The sequence below is a fragment of the Tubulanus polymorphus genome, chromosome 1, assembly GCF_964204645.1.
Source record: "Tubulanus polymorphus chromosome 1, tnTubPoly1.2, whole genome shotgun sequence".
Lineage (NCBI taxonomy): Eukaryota > Metazoa > Nemertea > Palaeonemertea > Tubulaniformes > Tubulanidae > Tubulanus > Tubulanus polymorphus.
Genome location: NC_134025.1, coordinates 5,132,609 through 5,151,161, shown reverse-complemented (window position 1 = coordinate 5,151,161; position 18,553 = coordinate 5,132,609). Strand labels below are relative to the sequence as shown.

General features: G+C 35.8%; 2 protein-coding genes across 7 annotated transcripts; one reads left to right on the top strand and one right to left on the bottom strand.

The window, feature by feature from the left end:
• Positions 1–29: 29 nt before the first annotated feature.
• Positions 30–9,245, bottom strand: LOC141901446 (fatty-acid amide hydrolase 2-A-like). 4 transcript variants are annotated; one of them, XM_074788676.1, is made up of 8 exons: positions 8,929–9,245; positions 2,658–2,877; positions 2,333–2,552; positions 2,028–2,237; positions 1,833–1,952; positions 1,517–1,671; positions 1,327–1,425; positions 30–1,250 (listed from the first exon to the last, which is right to left on the bottom strand). In XM_074788676.1, exons 1-8 carry the CDS (start codon positions 8,964–8,966, stop codon positions 666–668), a joined length of 1,647 nt encoding a protein of 548 aa, XP_074644777.1. In that variant the 5' UTR covers positions 8,967–9,245; the 3' UTR covers positions 30–665. The 4 variants fall into 4 exon arrangements, with proteins under 4 accessions (XP_074644777.1, XP_074644786.1, XP_074644796.1 ...); XM_074788685.1 differs by lacking the exon at positions 8,929–9,245 and adding an exon at positions 4,336–4,477; XM_074788695.1 differs by lacking the exon at positions 8,929–9,245 and adding an exon at positions 3,039–3,210.
• On the top strand, positions 3,182–16,254 carry LOC141901466 (rho GTPase-activating protein 8-like). 3 transcript variants are annotated; one of them, XM_074788717.1, is made up of 19 exons: positions 3,182–3,336; positions 3,953–4,052; positions 4,184–4,213; positions 4,694–4,795; positions 5,164–5,184; positions 6,725–6,760; positions 7,641–7,747; positions 7,827–7,893; positions 7,972–8,059; positions 8,141–8,272; positions 8,470–8,556; positions 8,640–8,738; positions 9,678–9,728; positions 11,757–11,858; positions 11,950–12,023; positions 12,150–12,227; positions 12,315–12,440; positions 12,613–12,722; positions 12,798–16,254. In XM_074788717.1, exons 2-19 carry the CDS (start codon positions 3,998–4,000, stop codon positions 12,963–12,965), a joined length of 1,533 nt encoding a protein of 510 aa, XP_074644818.1. In that variant the 5' UTR covers positions 3,182–3,336; positions 3,953–3,997; the 3' UTR covers positions 12,966–16,254. The 3 variants fall into 3 exon arrangements, with proteins under 3 accessions (XP_074644818.1, XP_074644826.1, XP_074644837.1); XM_074788725.1 differs by lacking the exon at positions 6,725–6,760; XM_074788736.1 differs by lacking the exons at positions 5,164–5,184; positions 6,725–6,760.
• The last annotated feature ends 2,299 nt before the right edge of the window (positions 16,255–18,553 follow it).

Genomic DNA, 18,553 nt, shown 5'->3' with positions numbered 1-18,553 from the left:
CCTTGTTGTTGTCAACTATGAAAAAAGTTTGAAGATATTTAAATGTTTGTTTTTATTCAAGTTCATCTACATGTTACATGTTCATCATTACTAGTACGTCTTGGTATTCAAATCCAAAAGTTTGTGATACTACAATGCATACCAATAATACCAAATTGAACCACTTGGATATTAAAATCATTAGTATAAATGATATCTTAACTGAAAAAAAATGCCAAATGCAGGACATTAGTACTACATATACATACACATACCGTTAGGTTATCAAAATCTGGAATGTTACCGAAGACTAATTAGGAGTAAAAGAACAAAAAATATCTTGAATACTAATACCGGGTGCATGTATATTAAAAAGATACGATAATCAGAATTAAGGAAGTTAAATCTGATCGATTGTGGTTAAATAGTAGAATACCTCATATCATAAGACTTCCCTAATTCACCGGTATCCAGAAGTTGTATGAATGATATGTTGTGTTCTATCACAATCATAAATTCTGGACTACACTTGATTTTTATTGATATGTGAAATGATTTAAATCTACTTCCATTAACGATATGTTTTGTCTTATAGGAAGAAGTTACATGCGTGACTAGGTTAAAATGTATGGTGCACTAAGATAGGCTACATAAACATTTTGATATGAACTGAATCATGATAACCATCAAATATGTTTAACCCACCCGCCAAATGCTTTCTCTATCTCTCTAGCTACTGCAAAACAATTATAATCATTTGCATGAGACGCTATCACTTGAATGCCAAGTGGAACACCATCACTTCCTAAACCTAAAGGACAAGATGTCGCCGGTAATCCGAGCACATTGAAGATAGCAGTATAAGCAAAGTTGAACATCATTGTAATTGGTTGATTGTGATAAGGAGCTGGTGTTGGGTGTGTTGGATACAAAAGGATTCCATCATCACTGAGGAGCTTCTGAAATTTCTCTTTTAATTCGTCACACATTTCTATCATTTTCTCATTAAATTCTTGGTCATTTCCCGAAAATCGTTCCATTATTCCTAACCCTATAGCAGGAAAAGTATGTTTAGAACAGCCAATCGTCCATTTTAGCAGTTCAAGCCATACGTTCACTTCAACTCCATTGCCCATCAGCGAAGCAAATGAAGAACCTCCAGTGAGACGGGCAGACATAAGTGTAGACCAAATTTGTAGAGAGTGAACCATTTCCTTGATATTGATGGTTTCAACTTCTATTCCTAGACTGGACTGTATATGTTCAACAACCTGAAAATGAATGAATGGTGGGTAAAATAGGACATGAAGATGAATGAAAATACAGGTACATGCAACATAAGCTTACCTTTCGATGGGCGGCTCTCAATTCTGGATGCAACGACTTTACAACTGGACACCCTCCATCATCCTCCATATAATAAAACTTCAACTTTTTTACATCAACCTTAATTCAATAGAGAAAATGTGGAAACATTTAATTGCACGAACTTTGTGTACTATTCAATGTCGACTAGATGGTTTAAAGTATGAATTACCATTCCAGATGATTTCAAGTTTGATATGTCTGAACCAGCAAGAATATTGAACCATGACTCCAGATCATCAGCATATCTACACATGGGCCCAGAAGTAAGGTAGTCAACATCCTTGCCATCACACATCGGGAACTGACCTTCATTGTTGATGATTCCTAAAAGCAAAATATTGGTTAAAGTGAAAGTTAGTGCATTAGACTTCCCATCTTGAGATTGACAAATCTGTAAATCTGAAGGATTCAATCCTTTAAATTCTTTTGATAAATTTCCACTGTATTTCTGTATTACAAGATACTTTTGTTGCAAAAATAATTACCCTTCGATGGTTTATGCCCAAAGATACCATTGAAGAATGATGGCATTCGAATACTTCCCCCAATATCAGATCCAATTCCAAGAACGGCACCACCGGCAGCAAGAATCGCACCTTCCCCTCCTAAAAATACAAATATATTTTTCACTTGGGGGTTACTGCGGTCAATGTCCACCTCCCTGCTTGGACAATACAAACCTGAACTTCCACCAACAATGCGAGCTGTATTATAGGGGTTTTTTGTCGTTCCATATATGTTATTAGCCGATTCCCACCACATGCACAATTCACTACAATTTGTCACCACAATTGGAATTGCTCCGCAATTTTTAGCATTTTGTACAATAGGTGCATCGAAGTCAGCAAATACATTCTTTCTTGACACCAATCCGGATGAAAATGGCATCCCTAACAAAATTTCAAAATCATTATACATGAACTGGTATTACTAGTTATTTTTCAGAATTGTGCAGACACAAATCTATTTCAAATAGGATTCTTACCATTGAGTGCAAATGCAGTTTTAACAGATATAGGAACACCAAGAAATGGTTTTTTCTCTTCGCTGTAGCTTTCATCTAAATTCCCTGAGTCTAGGATTTCATCAACTGCTTTTGCTTCTTCAAGGGCAGTGTTATAACATTCAGCAATGCATGCATTGATTATAGGATTGACTTTTTCAACTCTATCGATAAATGCTTGTACAACTTGTTCACTTGTCAACTGAAACAAACCAGGAAAGAAATACAAGTATTAAGAATGGTAGGGTACGGCACACGATTATTTAGTTTCATAAAGGATATCTTCTGTCACCCATCCATGCCTCACCTCTCTCGTCCGAATTTTCTTAGCCAACGATGTCGCAGACTGGAGGAGGATATCATTCGTAATCGGTGGAACACGAGACCTTTGTCTTTCATAGATGAGGTAGAAAATTAGATTCAATATCGCACTAACAACCCGACCGACAGCCGTTACGATGTAACCGAGTAAATCCTCGATATAATTCATAGTGATCATCTTCGTCAATCTCCACCATGCAACGACACTGAAATGAGATACATTAAAAAAGTGAACATACAAATGTTATATCCACAGGGCCTCTCTGCTGTGGGCGAAAAGAGGCACCCTGGGCCCTTAGCACTTCATTCACTGCTCCCCAAGTTTGTACACTATTGTTGTCATAATATTTCCCATATTACAATTTACCAATTTATATTCAATACTATCTTGATAGTACCATCTTCACCTGTTAACAGATTATGCAACCCCAGTCCTGAAAAAAGCTGCTGCCGGGTGATTGCCAGCCATGAAACGCTCTACATCGGTGCTTAGCAATACCGGAAGTGGGAATTGTTTTTTGACTAATTTTCAGCAAAATCTCTGCAAAATTCTCATTCTATTTCTCACTGAGTTATTGCGTTTAATCTGTTATTGTTGTTTCGGCTTAAGCTATTTATCGTCAGTGGTGTGAGTTAAATAGGAATCATTTTTTGACGAGTCAGAGGTAAGGAAATAGGCTACGTAACCATGTAACATAGATTATTTATAGATAAGAAAAATAAGGAAGGAATGCAAAACGACTCCGAGTATTGATCAATGAAATATTGGACGAAGGAATAAACGAAATGGTGGATTAACTGGAGTTCCGAGGGGATCACTAAACCACCTCTCTAACTTTGGGGATCTAAATGCTAATTTGATCATCTTTCCTCCATGATATGTTGGTCGTGTCATATCACTCATCATGATGATGTGTGGTGCTAGTGTTTAGTAGGCCTAGTGATAGAGGGTCTGCTTGTAGCGACTGTTGTTGTAGATTAGGGTTATACCGACATGTCATATGGTAAGGTTAGGTAGATAACCATAGGGAAACCAAAAAACTGCAGTCGCTCCAACATTTGGAACACTGACATGTCCTGACTGAATGGGTTCGAAACCCTTCCTTGGTTGTGAGTCAAACACCCTATCTGTCAACAAGTCACGAAACCCTGGCTCTACCCCTGCAAGTATATTGCCTAAATCTATTGAGTTTTGCTTGACTAGGCCTACCCCGTATTTGGCAAACTCCTGATTTGTCCTGAAAGATTATTATTGTCACTGACACTTTTCATTGCTTGTAGAATGAGTAGAACATTGTATCAAAGTCACTAAGATTTTGAATAAAAATGGCTGGAAATGAAGAACATCCGCTTATTGATGATGGTACAGATGAAAGGCTCGGTAAGCTCAGAATGTAAAACTTCTCTCGAGTCCAAGTAGAATTACAATAGATGCCTCCCTTTATCGGGTGTGATTTATTTGGTTGAAATTTTGTACTCTATCGACCGCACATTGTTACCTTTCTTTTTTAGAAGAACGTTACATTCCTGAAGTACCTAAAGGTATGCAATAATGAATTTTTCAAATATCACAATTTATCGAAGCATTTTCTATCTATAAATCAAATTTCTACAATTGGTTTGATTATAGCCTACTAATATTTTCATCTCTTGATCATCCCTACCTGTATGTTTCGAATCGCTATGTGTTGTAAATGCATTCTGGTGCTGATTTATAATCAGGAAGTATTTCCTAATATTACCATTCACATGATCTACATAATAGGCATGGGAGAATAATAAGTACCGGGTACTAGTCATATACATGTACTAATAATTCCATATCTTGAAATTCAAATCACCTTTGACAAAATTTCTTACTTAATATTCACTTTCTATGATGAAAACTGTTTTGTAATTTTGTCGAATGACTTGAATGACATACCGGGACACTTACACATTATTCTAAGAATGGACTATGTAGTCTAAAATAATGGTTTAGGCCTACTGCAAACAATTGAACACCTATCAAATTATTTTTAGATTCGTCTGACGGTGACAGTGATTTCGAGCCCGAGTTAGCTGGTATGGAAGAACCTGAATTAGAATTTGATGAAACTGGTCTTGAGTTGGCTGCTGAAAGGGGTATGTAGTAAGCTAGTTGTTTCACTTCAAACGCTATTTTGTTAGTTGCTCAATGATGTTTTAGTTTTTGTTAAATGATTGATGGAATCTCAATTATGAGAAAATATGATTTACTAGTTGATAGGTGTCTCTTGACTAATCATGAAATCATGTTCAGCTTTCAATGCATTCATTGATTAATGTTCTTTAAGAATAGTGTTTTTATGATACGCTTGCACAATACTATCATTCATTATTAAAAGGCTAGTGTAGTGCATGAAATGAGAACTAATCGTATCATTCTATCTCTATCTATCTATCTATTCAGTAGTTTCCTATGTTTGAGTTGTTTATTTCATTCAATATGAGTTTGTATATATTTGTTGCAGAACTGGAAGCAGATGAAGAAGGTACTTAGCACTTTTTAACAAAGACGCGCAAGCGCTTTCTTTTTGTGGTGTCAGCAGTTTGGAAAATAATCTTCATCCGTTAAACATTTAATGTCGCATGTTGTCAGATATTGGTCCCTGAAAACATCCTAAAAGGAAATTGTAACTGCATTTTTTTGGAGGCCATCTTAGAAGAATATGGGATTAAGCATGGGTGTATTGATATATTTTTCTACTAACTGGCCTTTGGTATCATTTTGCATTTAGTGGGACCTCTAAATACAATAAAAATTTCAACATTTCACCCTCACCCCGATGGTTAAAACTGCAGATTTAGTAGTTAACTCCCCTTAATGCTTCACAATTTGCTCTCTTTCCATCAGTTCTTTTGGGTTTAAAGGAATTGTTGTATGTCCTCTTTTGTGCTGTAGTTGCTTCAAGCTGCATTATCTACATGATTTCTTAAAAGAAAACAAACTGTGAGATGACCCTTTGAAAATGATTCTTATCAATGTTCGCTAAATCAGATTTGAAATACTTTTACTATTTCATTACCCTACTGTTCCGTATTGAGTTAAGAATTTTCAATTTCATTAGATTTTTGTTGTAAGTAGATTATAGGTTAATCCTTTTAGTTTCTAGACCATAAGAATACAAATGTATGTTATGATTTTTCTTATTTTTGCATCTTCAGGATCATTTGGTACATAACGGCTCTTCTCGTAAATTCGTTTGAAAAATTTATTTCTATTGAAACTAAAATGTAGAACATCATTCAAATTCTATTCAACACTGTATAATGAATTTGACGTTTATCTTAACGTTACATATCTTAGTTTAATAGAAATGATTTTACTGTTTGGTGTCTGATACTGTGCTTTTGAGCAGTGTATTTTGTCTATAACCACTTGATTTACACTTGGCAATCATTAGAAATATTTGGCTGAATCCCAACAGAGCTTTTTGTCAGCGTGTTGTATCTCTATGGGATCATCCATTTATTAGATAAGCCTGTATAGGCCTCTATTCTTTCGGAGGGAGTGGAAAGTTGAGGAAATTGTAGGGGGGCCTATGTATTTAATAAGTGGATGACCTCTATTTGTTTCACTTAGCACCAGGTTTGCCTTGAACGTGTTCAGCACCCATCTTTCTTTAGTTCATTCCCGCACTATAGCAAAACCAGACAAACATAGATAACCTTTTAGTTATTCCCATCGTAAAAACACATCATACCTGTAGGTAGACATGAACGTATATAAAAATTATTATTTGTGTGATGCATTTTGTTCTCCTACATGGACATGTCACTATAGTAGACTCTGTGCTATGTAGTTTCTTATTATCTTAACAATAATGGTAATGTCAATCATTTGAAGAAAATTCTAAGTTGGTCAGCATAAAATAAGGAGGTGTCTACTGGCATTTTTGTTTTATCACTTTATATTCATCTACTCTTCCATCAGTTTCAATTGCTCCTCTTTATTTTCCTGTAAATCTATCTTCACTTTTACTAAATATAAGGTTTATCGGTGCATGATGTAAATTTGGCTTTCTGTTCCAGTTTTGGTTGGGTTTCATCGTCGTTCTGGACAATTTGGTATTTTGTTTCGTATCTTGCAATGCTTTACTTTATAGGTGTCAGAAGTGTATTTATAATCACATCAATCAAAACACACATTAACGATTAACCATATGTGCATATTATTATTCATAACAAGACATGCTCTTCTGAAAGTTACTAGAATGAATGCGCTTGGTCTATCCATGGACTCTAAAATGAAAGTCCATGGTCTATCAAGTGCTGAGCTGTTAACATTCTTTCTTCACATATACAACAACTTTCCTTTTCTTTAATTCTAATGCTGTACATCATAGATAGATTATTATAGTAATAACGTGTAATGCATGAAGAAGTGCATGCAGCATTAGCATGGAGGAAAATATACTACCATCACACTTTAACACCAAATATAATTTACATTAGAATGGAAGTCCTCATAATTTGATATTCTGCTCTTATACTGCTTCAAAGTGATATTTTGTTAACATTCACTTTCGTCATGGGAGCATCCTGTTTCGATTTCACTGAAATAACAGTATTCTTTCTCGCCTTTGTGGTTGCATACTTCTAAACTGTTTAACTTCTAATAACTGCACAACGCTAGTTGTAAATTTGAAATCTGACCATATTTACCAATGCACATGGTAAAAGTGTTGCGATGAGGCTAATTGTCTTTTTACCCATATAATTTGGATCATATTATGCTAGAATAAAACTTTGGAATAATGCTAGTTTACGTAGGGTTACTACTCTCAAAATCATATCCTATTGGATTTTATTATTCTTTACTGCTAAGTAGTTAATTTCTATGGTTTAGTTTTGGTCTTCCACTAATCAATGTATTTGACCACCAAAAAGCGCTTGAAATTGGGTTTTCCTGCCGATCTTGTACATAGATTTCATTTGATTCTTTCAGAATTGCGTCAAGAGGGTGGTGATAAAGGACCTTTTCGAAGTGGAGCGATAACTCCAGATGGGTTGATCGATGAAGATTTCGAGGAAGAATTAGGTTCTCCCTCACAGGTGAGTTTCGTGATTTCATGAAAGTCTTGTCTCTAGATCAATTATGGAGATTATTCATTTCTGAAATGCGGTTTTACAGGAGGTTGCAAATGACATTGATGGTGGATTCGCTGATATTGCTCGTTTAGGAATAGTGCAAGTAGCAGGTAACAAATACATCCCCAAACTGCATAGGACATTCCTTTGAGCTTTGTCTTATATTTGCGAACTGTGGCTTTGAACAGGTGATGATCATTATGGTCGGAAGGTTATAGTATTTTCCGCGTGTCGTTTGCCGCCCAGTAAAGACCTGGATCACAAAAGACTTCTCAAGTAAGTGTTAATCTGAACATATTGCCATCATTTGATTATTGTTTCTGATTAGCTTTTGAATTTATGGATTTTTTCTTATAGATATCTTAAACATACTCTGGACCAGTACGTGGAAAATGACTACACACTGGTCTATTTTCATTTTGGTCTCAACAGTAAAAATAAGCCGTCTTTTGGCTGGTTACGGGAGGCATATAGGGAATTTGATCGCAAGTGAGTACCGCTATTCCTGAATGATCAAGTCTGTTTATGTTCTGGATGTGTCGAGGTATTATGTGCACTAAACTAAGTAATCTTTGAATAGAGTTTCCAAAAGACGAACACCTCAAATGTTACTGTATTATTTCTGTTGAAAATTGAGTTTTGTCAGGATGTCGATGTCTGAAACTGGTTTCACTTCGATTATTCAGGTACAAGAAAAATTTGAAGGCGTTATATCTAGTCCATCCCACAAATTTTATAAAATTTCTATGGGGTCTGTTTAAGCCTCTAATCAGGTAAGAGAAGCTACTGTGAATAGAACTCTTATTTTTCGGTTTCCATAAAACCGCATTAGTAAATTTTGTTTGCAATTTTTCAGTGTCAAATTTGGCCGGAAGATAATGTACGTAAACTATCTATTCGAGTTACAAGAGCACATGCATTTTGAACAGTTACCAATCCCTCAGAGAGTGAAAGAGTAAGCATATTCATCACTTATACTACCAATCATATTCGATACAGCTTGTTTGAGAATTCTTTGCCCGCTAAGATACATTGCCTGTTGTATTGATCTATATAAGTATGCATTCTTGTCAAAAAGCTGATAAGCACAATATATCTCTGTTGATATATATGTATATATAAAATTCTGAATTATGTGGACATACCTTCTTAAAATGCAGCCTGACATGATACAAGTATGCATGCTTCTGTGTAATTCGCTCGGTCCTGTTAATCCTTGAAACAAATGTTGACCTGAGTGACTTGTGATTGAACATCTACGTCAAGATGTGCCGATTATTCAACAAAATTACGTAATAATGTTGGACTTTGTGAAATTGCTATGCTACGAGGTAGATAGGATAAGGGGCGATATATGGGTCTAATATACTACTGTCAGTAGATAAGTTTTATTGTAAACCAGTATCACGAATTCATGATTCCCGATGACTGATACTAATGGCTTTCAGTATCATGTACACTTTAAACCGGACAAGTTTATAGGTACGGGATTAGCGCGCGGATATTGCTTAATATGGTATGTTTTCTCGAAGTGACCCAAATATTGCTTCTATAATTCGCCATTCTACCACTATGACTCATTTTGGATTTGAAAAAGAAATTTTTGTACTAATAATTTCCTACTTATGTGGGTGGTCTTGAAAGAACCTGTTTCCAGTAATAATTATATCCTACCCTTGAACTATCTAGCAACTAAGTAGCAAAGTATTTTCCACTCAATGAAATACTACAGGTTTCTTCATAAGCTTGAAAGCTTCGATATTTCGATAATAGTTTGAAATGGTTGTAGTTATTTCTATAAGATCTTGCCAGCATCGATTAATGATTTTGTTTTTTTTTCTCATATGAACAAATGTATTTGCAATTCGAATTTTTGGGTTTTGGTAATTTACAGTTACGATCAGCTTCTCATACAGAGATACAGACCAAGGGGATCAATCAATAAGTAATTACAGTTGATAAAACCGTTGACTGTTTTTAGACCATTCATATATAACCTGCGCTTGTTGATTAGCCATTTTAACCACTTTATTTTTCAATTTTAAAAACAATTTAAAGAATTTCTTTATTTTGTGTTCTTATATATAATAGTCCATAAAAATGAATCAGTATTTTACTTAAAGCTTTCTTGTTGAAAGTCCTACCTAGCTTTTTTAACCCAGTCACTTCTCAAAATACAGTACTTGCTTCAAATCTCTTAACTCTAAACTAAGATGTTTGGTCTCCATTGTGCAATTGCTTGAATTTTCAAAATAAGTATCATGAACTTCTACGTGGATTTCGTTTTTATGGACACTGCCTTTTTAACATTGCGTATAAGTATAAAGCACTGTATGAAAAAATTGTATGATATCTTATTGCATGTTGAAACATCATGAAAAATAGAAGACAAAACGTGTTGAAATACATGAGGCGCTAACCATATTGGAATAATTATCTCTCCAAGTCTTCAATTATTCATTGATTCTCATGGGTGTTCTAAACTAAAGGAAGTGGTCATGGCTCAGTTTTAAATGACTCTTTCCATTTGTGGTTTTGTACATAACATGGCAACGAGTTGGTTATTAGTTCATTTATCCAAATCCAAATATCTGATTTGTAATGTCGAGTGGGTAATTGGTGAAACTATTTAGCATGTTCCAGTTAATAAAGGGTGGTTTATTTCAAATGAGTGCTTCCTTTAAGAATTAATTAGGCCTACAAACTGTTTATATGTATTATAGCTAACTCAATTAAACTGACTATTTTGTTTTATTGTATTTGAATATGAACATGACTGAAAATTTCTTTCCTTTGATTAGGGCACAACCCTTTACTTTTATATCTCTTATCGAAAACTAACCTACTTTTTACTCAGTGTTCAGGCCTCTGCAGTATTATTTGTATTGTTGATAGCAATCAAACATCTTAGTTGTTTTTCTATTGGATAGGCTTGTGTAAATATCTGATCACTGAAACTTAACTTAGGTTAGGTTATTGACAATTAAAATCTATGACACCGAGATAAGATTTCTGTATAGGCGGCATAGTGGCATGTCATCGGTTGCTAACAGCAACCAAGTGTTCGCATATAAACCCGTTATACCTGTTTATTTCACTATCTACGATCATCAATACTAGTACATGTAAATAATAACAGACATCCATAATGAACTGTTCTTAGAACATTGGAAGTACGGAAACAGTTTAACCACTTGTGAAAATGATTGAAAAAGTCTTTGGCGCAAATATTTTTGTTCATGAAATAACGGTGATTGTGTACCCATGTGTGGTGCATGTAAATTGATATGTTTCTGCTGTCAATGGTAAGCATAGAGCTATACACACAGGTAGTAAATAATACATGCCGATTAGTTGAGTGTTTATTAGCAGCAAAATGTATGGTTTTTAGAATTGAACAATTGGAATGAATATTAAATATTGTATTGGAAGATTTAGAAATTCATCATATTTTTTAACGTTTTTTCTTGAAAAACAAGATGTTTACTACATCTTTCAGGGATTGTAGAAATCCTCTCTCAGACTGCCTACAGTTAAATTTTGTAGCTTTTCCTTAGACTGTTCATTCGTCAAGTACTTGCTGTGTTCAGCACCCAGTCACAGGGGCTTGTCATAGAAATACAAACTTCAAATATGCTTAACCATGTCAATTCATCCTTTTGACCAATATTTTTCAGTGTACATTTCTGTGACAAGCCCTCGTACCCCAAACTGCTCCTATTTAGTCAAATACTAAGTTTAAACATTCCTTTTACGACTAACTGCAAAAATTCTGTTGATCTCGCTTTTGTTAACCATTTATACATATATACTCATTACGAACCCATCAATTGCTGTTGTTTATTTCATAGTATAAGAAAATAATATGTTTGTATGAAGGTAGATTTATTGTATTCAGATAAATAGTCAATTAAAAAAGCTATTTGTTATATCATAGTAATATATGTTAAGATTATTTGAATCACTATTTCAGTCATGATGTTCATGTGCTCACTAAAAACAAAGTGACCCCTGCCCAGCCTACGAGTCAGTTCTATGATGATGCGTACAAACAATTTGGACTGCCGCTAAATGTGTAAGTTCTTTTCGCCGATTTATGCTCTCATCCAATTTCATTCCATTGTATGTAGTATTGTATCTTAGCTGTTTTTTTTTTCACATTTCAGAATTCGGGCCAACAATAATGATGATCCAATACCTCCTATTGTTCAGATGACTATAAAACATCTGAAAGATCATGGTACGTATTTCAAAAGATCAGCGAAAATATTCTCTTATTCATTTATGTATGAATATGTGAATGCTCGTGTTTAAGATGAAGTTTTGGTCATTTTGAATTAACATTTTATGTCACATTCATGTTTAGGTCTTGATACTGAAGGCATATTTCGTAGATCTGCAAATGCAAGTACCGTGAAAACAGTGCAGTTAAAGTTTAACACAGGTAAGTTGGTATATGTACATATTCAGCTAATCATCGCTATGATATGAGAGAGTTGAATTTCATGTTGATTGCAATGTGATATTTCAGGTGAGCCGGTGAACTTCCGCGAACATGACATCCATGTACCTGCTGTCATCCTCAAAACATTCCTTCGTGAATTACCGGAGCCAATCCTGACGTTTGATCTGTACGATGCTGTTATACGAATTCCATGTGAGTTTACCATTATTAATAATACTGCCTGATGCCTGAATATATTCTATTTTACTGCAAAATCAGAAAATCAATCACTAAACTCCTGGTGCTGATACTGGAAGAAATATAATTCGTATAGGAAAGTATTTGTGGTAACATTTATATGGCATATTTGGCCTGTGTTTTACAGCATTTTCTGAACCTAAAAAACGTGTCACAGAAACTCGAAGGTTGATTGTTGATGAACTACCAGATGATAACTATGAAGTGCTCAAATACGTCATTTCATTTCTAACAATGGTAAGAGATATCTCAATTGATTGATAGATAATCATTAACTTATCACTATGCCCTGCTATAAATTTTTTTTTGTAGGTTAAAGAAAATTCTGAGAAGAACAAGATGACGTCTCAAAACCTGGCGATCGTCTTCGGGCCGAATCTAATCTGGCCACGAAGTCAAGCGTCATTGACGGCTATGGGTCATATCAACGCGTTTACGAAGCTTCTACTTGATTACTACGAGGAAATATTCGTGAAATAGAATACAAGAGTTGTTCCTGGATACTGCGATTCAAGTGTAATGAATGGAAGAAGATCTGTATTTCTTGAGATACGGAAAGTGTATCTCGTTATGGTGAACTGTCGTTATCATTAGCGCTTATATAAAAACAGTTTAGAAGATCGGTTAACAGTGTCTGTATGTGTGTATATACATGCTGCTGTTCTGATCACCAGGTGCAATAGGCTTACGAAAGCTACTCATGATATTGTATATACTGTGGTGGAATTTAGATCTAGAACCGCTGTTGGTGTTGAATCATGAAATCAATGACAATTTCGGAAATCTGCCTATAATTGCATAGATTTTTTCGTTGTCTTGAGCTTGTGGTGGGCATTAGAAGTCACATTATACTTTTATTTTGGCTAGTCATTGCTCACTGTGCCATGTGAAGAGGTCACTGGTGCTTTTCATTTGAAAATAATTTTAGCTGTGATTATGATGTTTATGTCAAGATAGGTTTGTCGAAAGCATAATGAACAGTCAGTTGTGTTGGTCAGATTTAGATTTCAGAAGTATTCATTTATCTTTTTTCATTTGGGAAGAAAGCGTTTTAACAGTTACAGCAGTCTATCCATTCTAAAATGCTCTAAAAGAAGCGTAATATCTACGCTACAGTTACTGGTGGTATAAAACATGGGTTTATTGAAAATTAGCTAATGCCTTCCATGCAGCCTGAATGGAAAATATTTCTTAAACCCTTGCTTTATAAGTTGATATTTGTTTTTGTTTAACTACATTGAACATGAAGGATGCATCCTAGAACTATGTTCTTTGTTTATGTTTTATTGCATGCTAGTCATTGTAAATGATTTCAAGTCTTGTCTCATGTATTTTCAATGTTTTATATCTTATGTTGTATAAAGTTTGCATAGTCAGGAAATATTTACATTTAAAGCTATCTTTATTATTATGATTAATTAATTTTTGCGTTGGCAGATGAATGTCATGTATAAGCCTCATTCGATTCCAAGCTCCATCTTTAGAAGTAGGTAGCTTTTGAAATGTGGTTATGAATATTTCAATATATCAACTGCTCGAGAACATATCTCTAGTTGCTGTGCCTTTTATTGTATTCCTCATGTTCTTTTCTCGAAAATTATCGCCAATGACTTCAGCATGGATGATTAAACCCAAACAGTGTGCTGTATTTCATCAGAGGTCATCAGCTATGAACAAATCTATTCTAAGAGCCTGTGATTGATAATATGGTATTTGGCTGTCCCCAACATTGATGGATAAATTTGCTTAAAATTCTTTCATCACTGTAAAAATGTCATAATAATTTTGTTTTGCTTATTCTAATGCTACAGATTATTTTAGTCGCATATGCATTGTTGTGATTCAGGATCGTTTGTACAGTTGAGCCCACATTGAATTGATTGGTTGAGACCCACGAAATGTCTTGTGGATTCTCGGTGTGTTTTAACTTGTGGAAAATTTATTTTCATCTGTCACACTAAAATTTGGATTGGTGCCCAAATGATTTGATTCAAATTATATGGGTTTGATTGTTTAGCCCACATAGGAATATCTATTCAGTATTGTGTGGCATGTGATGATATATTTTGTGGAGCAGGGACAGTTAGATTGTATGTTATTTGTAGCTAGAATACTCAAAATAGGTAATTACTTGAACAATGCAGAAGATATAGTTATCTACGTGCAGCCTTCCCACAATCCTCTACAACTATTAGAATTTACAATACATGTAAGATATGAACCCAAATATATACCCGGTATTATTGTCTATGGTTAGTGGTAATAGTCCAACAATCTACTCTAAAATACTTTGGTAATGTGAATTTTACAAAAAACGAACAGAGGTGGTTACTACACTACTTTCCTTAGCAAAATATGATTAACTCAAATGATTCATGTTGTTTTCTGATTGTCATAATGTAGTACTTCTTCAATCAATCTATGAGATATATCAGTCCATTTCAACATCCGTCCTGGTATTTTGATATGTCTACACCATTTTTATCGCTAAGAATCATTTGACTGAACCTAACTTGATGCATAAAAACAATTGAAATCCCATATTTCTTTTATAGAATGCTATACCACTTTCATTCATTGATGATATTAATACAAATCTTCTATCAATCCACATATACCAATATTCAAACTAATTTACTTTTGACGATTCTCCTATCCTAGTCTCGCCATACTCTATATAGAAACTAGGTTGTTTTTTTCTAGTAGATTGTACTCTATAGGCGCGTTGGAAGCAATTTTTGATTGCTGCGGCTTAATGCAGATTTTGAACAGGTTCTAAATATTGCCACGACGAATTTACTTAATTTCTTCAAAAACGTGATATTCAAAGGAAAAAAAACGCCATTCAGTAAATTATTGCCGCGGCTTTCGCCCCCGCAGTCGCTGCACTTCCAACGCCACTGCTCTATGAATGAGGCTACTGATTTCGAATTATTATTCGGATGGTATCAAATAGCCCCTTAAGAAATAATATGTAATTTATGTAATAAAACATTTTGGGGCTCTGACAATCGTTTGAGTTTCAGTGAAAATGTTGTAAATGTTTTTGAGGGTGTGTAAAAAAGAATTTGATCCAACTTTTGATTACCAGTAATGGTATATTGTCAAAATGATACTTATGTATTGAGTGCGATATGGGTCTTTACAGGGTAAACCTTCGATATCAGTTTGTATTAGCTAAATATTAGCTATATTTATGACAAAGATGGAAGTCTCTAAAATGCTTTTCAACAATAGATTAATATTGGCCAGAGATCACTTACATGAACACTTAATGTTCCTCTGTTAATGTCACTACCAAAGTGTGCATATAGGCCGTGGTTCTATGAGGCTGTTCTATGATAGAGCATGGACATAAGAACTAGAGTTTATATGTCCGTGGATAGGGCTAGGATTAGGGGTAAGGATCCTCAGGAAGATGAAATAACTCCATGACCTAAAATACTTTACAAACGTATTGTATTCTTATAACTGAAACTGAGCTTGAAGATACATGTAATTGTAGGGGCATAACCTTCATAGAATTAATTTTCCTTCTTGATGAATTTAAGTGGTTTTTGGTAGATTTTACTGAAAGCAGTACTAATCAAGTGCATTTTATTGTGCACTTGTACTTAAATCATTGTCACCAGTAATTTAGCGATGTATATAATACATATATATGAATAAAAGATATATTTGATTCACAAAGGGGAAAATATGAATAAAATTCTTCCGATTTAATTGTCGCTTGCTGTACGTTTGTGAGGTTAGAGCTTAGCATCATTCATGTGGGCATTACATATGATTTTCTTCAAAACTCCATCAGTTGTCTAATTAATGGTGGTGGTGGTTGGACATCATGAGATAAATCCGACTGAATGGTGTAAGTGAGCTTCTGTATAAAACCCGGCCCGCCCGGTCAGTGTCTCGTCACCAACAGGCCGGGCCGCAGTCAGTCCGGAACCGTACTTTGTACCAACCATGTCGGTTACTAGAAAATGAAAAAACAAGGAAATGTAGTCCTAGTAGTAAATCCCTCTAAATCATCAGTAACTTTAACAATTTTCTAATGTGTTTTAGTCCTGACATTAAATATAGGGTGGTCACAAGAGACTTAATTCTGAAATAACTCTCACATTTTTGATCATTTTGGCCAGCGTATCTGTATTTTCTAGAAACCCGGAAGTAAGTTGTGAAGTTAATACAAAAATTCCATATGAGTTTAACTGCAGCGTCCCGTGAGAGGACCCGGGCCTGTGACGGGACATGGGTCCTCTCACGGGACAAATGTAGAATTCTTACATGAAACGTCGATTCCAATGCTAGCGGTTTCGAGTCCCTTATATATTCTTATGTATTCTGCCTATAACGATTATGAATAAATAAATTCAACTATCGATTGTAATTATTACATTTTCCATTTTGATTTCATTTATAAATACATGAGGGCCTACCGAAAAATTCTAATTTACTGCAGGGCCAGGGGGACAATAGGGGATATGAATGCACGTTTTTCACGCAGGATTTTACAACGGAACCCGCGATTCAAGTTACCGTCCCGTGAGAGGTCCCGATTCAACACAATGTCCCGTGAGAGGAGCCGATTTTAAATACTGTCCCGTGAGAGGACCCGATTAAACACACTGTTCCGTGAGAGGACCCGATTTTGAATACTGTCCCGTTAGACGACCCTATTTTAAATACTGTCCCGCGAAGGAACCCGATTTTAAATACTGTCCCGTGAGAGGACCCGATTCAACACACTGTCCCGTGAGAGGACCTGGTTTCAAATAATGTCCCGTGAGAGGACCCGGATCAACTTACTGTTCCGTGAGAGGACCTGGTTTCAAATAATGTCACGTGAGAGGACCCGATTAAACACACTGTTCCGTGAGAGGACCCGATTTTGAATACTGTCCCGTTAGACGACCCTATTTTAAATACTGTCCCGTGAAGGAACCCGATTTTAAATACTGTCCCGTGAGAGGACCCGATTCAACACACTGTCCCGTGAGAGGACCTGGTTTCAAATAATGTCCCGTGAGAGGACCCGGATCAACTTACTGTTCCGTGAGAGGACCTGGTTTCAAATAATGTCACGTGAGAGGACCCGGTTCAACACACTGTCCCGTGAGAGGACCCGATTTTAAATACTGTCCCGTTAGAGGACCCTATTTTAAATACTGTCCCGTGAGAGGACCCGATTCAACACACTGTCCCGTGAGAGGACCCGAATCAACACACTGTCCCGTGAGAGGACCCTATTTTAAATACTGTCCCGCGAAGGAACCCGATTTTAAATACTGTCCCGTGAGAGGACCCGGTTCAACACACTGTCCCGTGAGAGGACCCGATTCAACACACTGTCCCGTAAGTGGACCCTATTTTAAATACTGTCCCGTGAGAGGACCCGATTCAACATACTGTCCCGTGAGAGGACCCGATTCAACACACTGTCACGTGAGAGGACCCGAATCAACTTACTGTCCCGTGAGAGGACCTGGTTTCAAAGAATGTCACGTGAGAGGACTCGGTTCAACACACTGTCCCGTGAGAGGACCTGGTTTCAAATAATGTCACGTGAGAGGGCCCGATTCAACACTCTGTCCCGTGAGAGGACCCGATTCAACACACTGTCCCGTGAGAGGGCCCGCTTTTAAATAATGTCCCGTGAGAGGACCCGATTCAACATACTGTCCCGTGAGAGGACCCGATTCAACACACTGTCCCGTGAGAGGACCCGAATCAACTTACTGTTCCGTGAGAGGACCTGGTTTCAAAGAATGTCACGTGAGAGGACTCGGTTCAACACACTGTCCCGTGAGAGGACTAAAATTGTCCACTTTGTCAATGTTGAGTCCCATGCTCATAATGATAATGCATTTTTGCCATATATAAAAATTACAACAAGAAATTATTATTTCAACAATATGCGTACAATGATGGCTGGATGTACGTACTAAAAGCCAAATTGGCTATGTCCCCTTAAAACATAAAACAAATCGTATATATGTGAAATTATGTTCAGTTATTTATTTATCAAAATCTGTAAACCATATTACATTCGAAGACTATATTATTCATAT

What these genes read in the sequence shown, in the direction of transcription:
- LOC141901466 (XM_074788717.1), top strand. Translation starts at nt 3,998, where the DNA reads ATGGCTGGAAATGAAGAACATCCGCTTATTGATGATGGTACAGATGAA. An exon ending in TTTGGACTGCCGCTAAATGT is followed by an intron (nt 11,859 to 11,949) that starts GTAAGTTCTTTT and finishes TTCACATTTCAG; the next exon opens with AATTCGGGCCAACAATAATG. An exon ending in TGCTGTTATACGAATTCCAT is followed by an intron (nt 12,441 to 12,612) that starts GTGAGTTTACCA and finishes TGTGTTTTACAG; the next exon opens with CATTTTCTGAACCTAAAAAA.
- LOC141901446 (XM_074788676.1), bottom strand. Translation starts at nt 8,966, where the DNA reads ATGCATACTTGTATCATGTCAGGCTGCATTTTAAGAAG. An exon ending in TCAGGCTGCATTTTAAGAAG is followed by an intron (nt 2,878 to 8,928) that starts GTATGTCCACAT and finishes ATCTCATTTCAG; the next exon opens with TGTCGTTGCATGGTGGAGAT. An exon ending in TGGGCATAAACCATCGAAGG is followed by an intron (nt 1,672 to 1,832) that starts GTAATTATTTTT and finishes TTTTGCTTTTAG; the next exon opens with GAATCATCAACAATGAAGGT.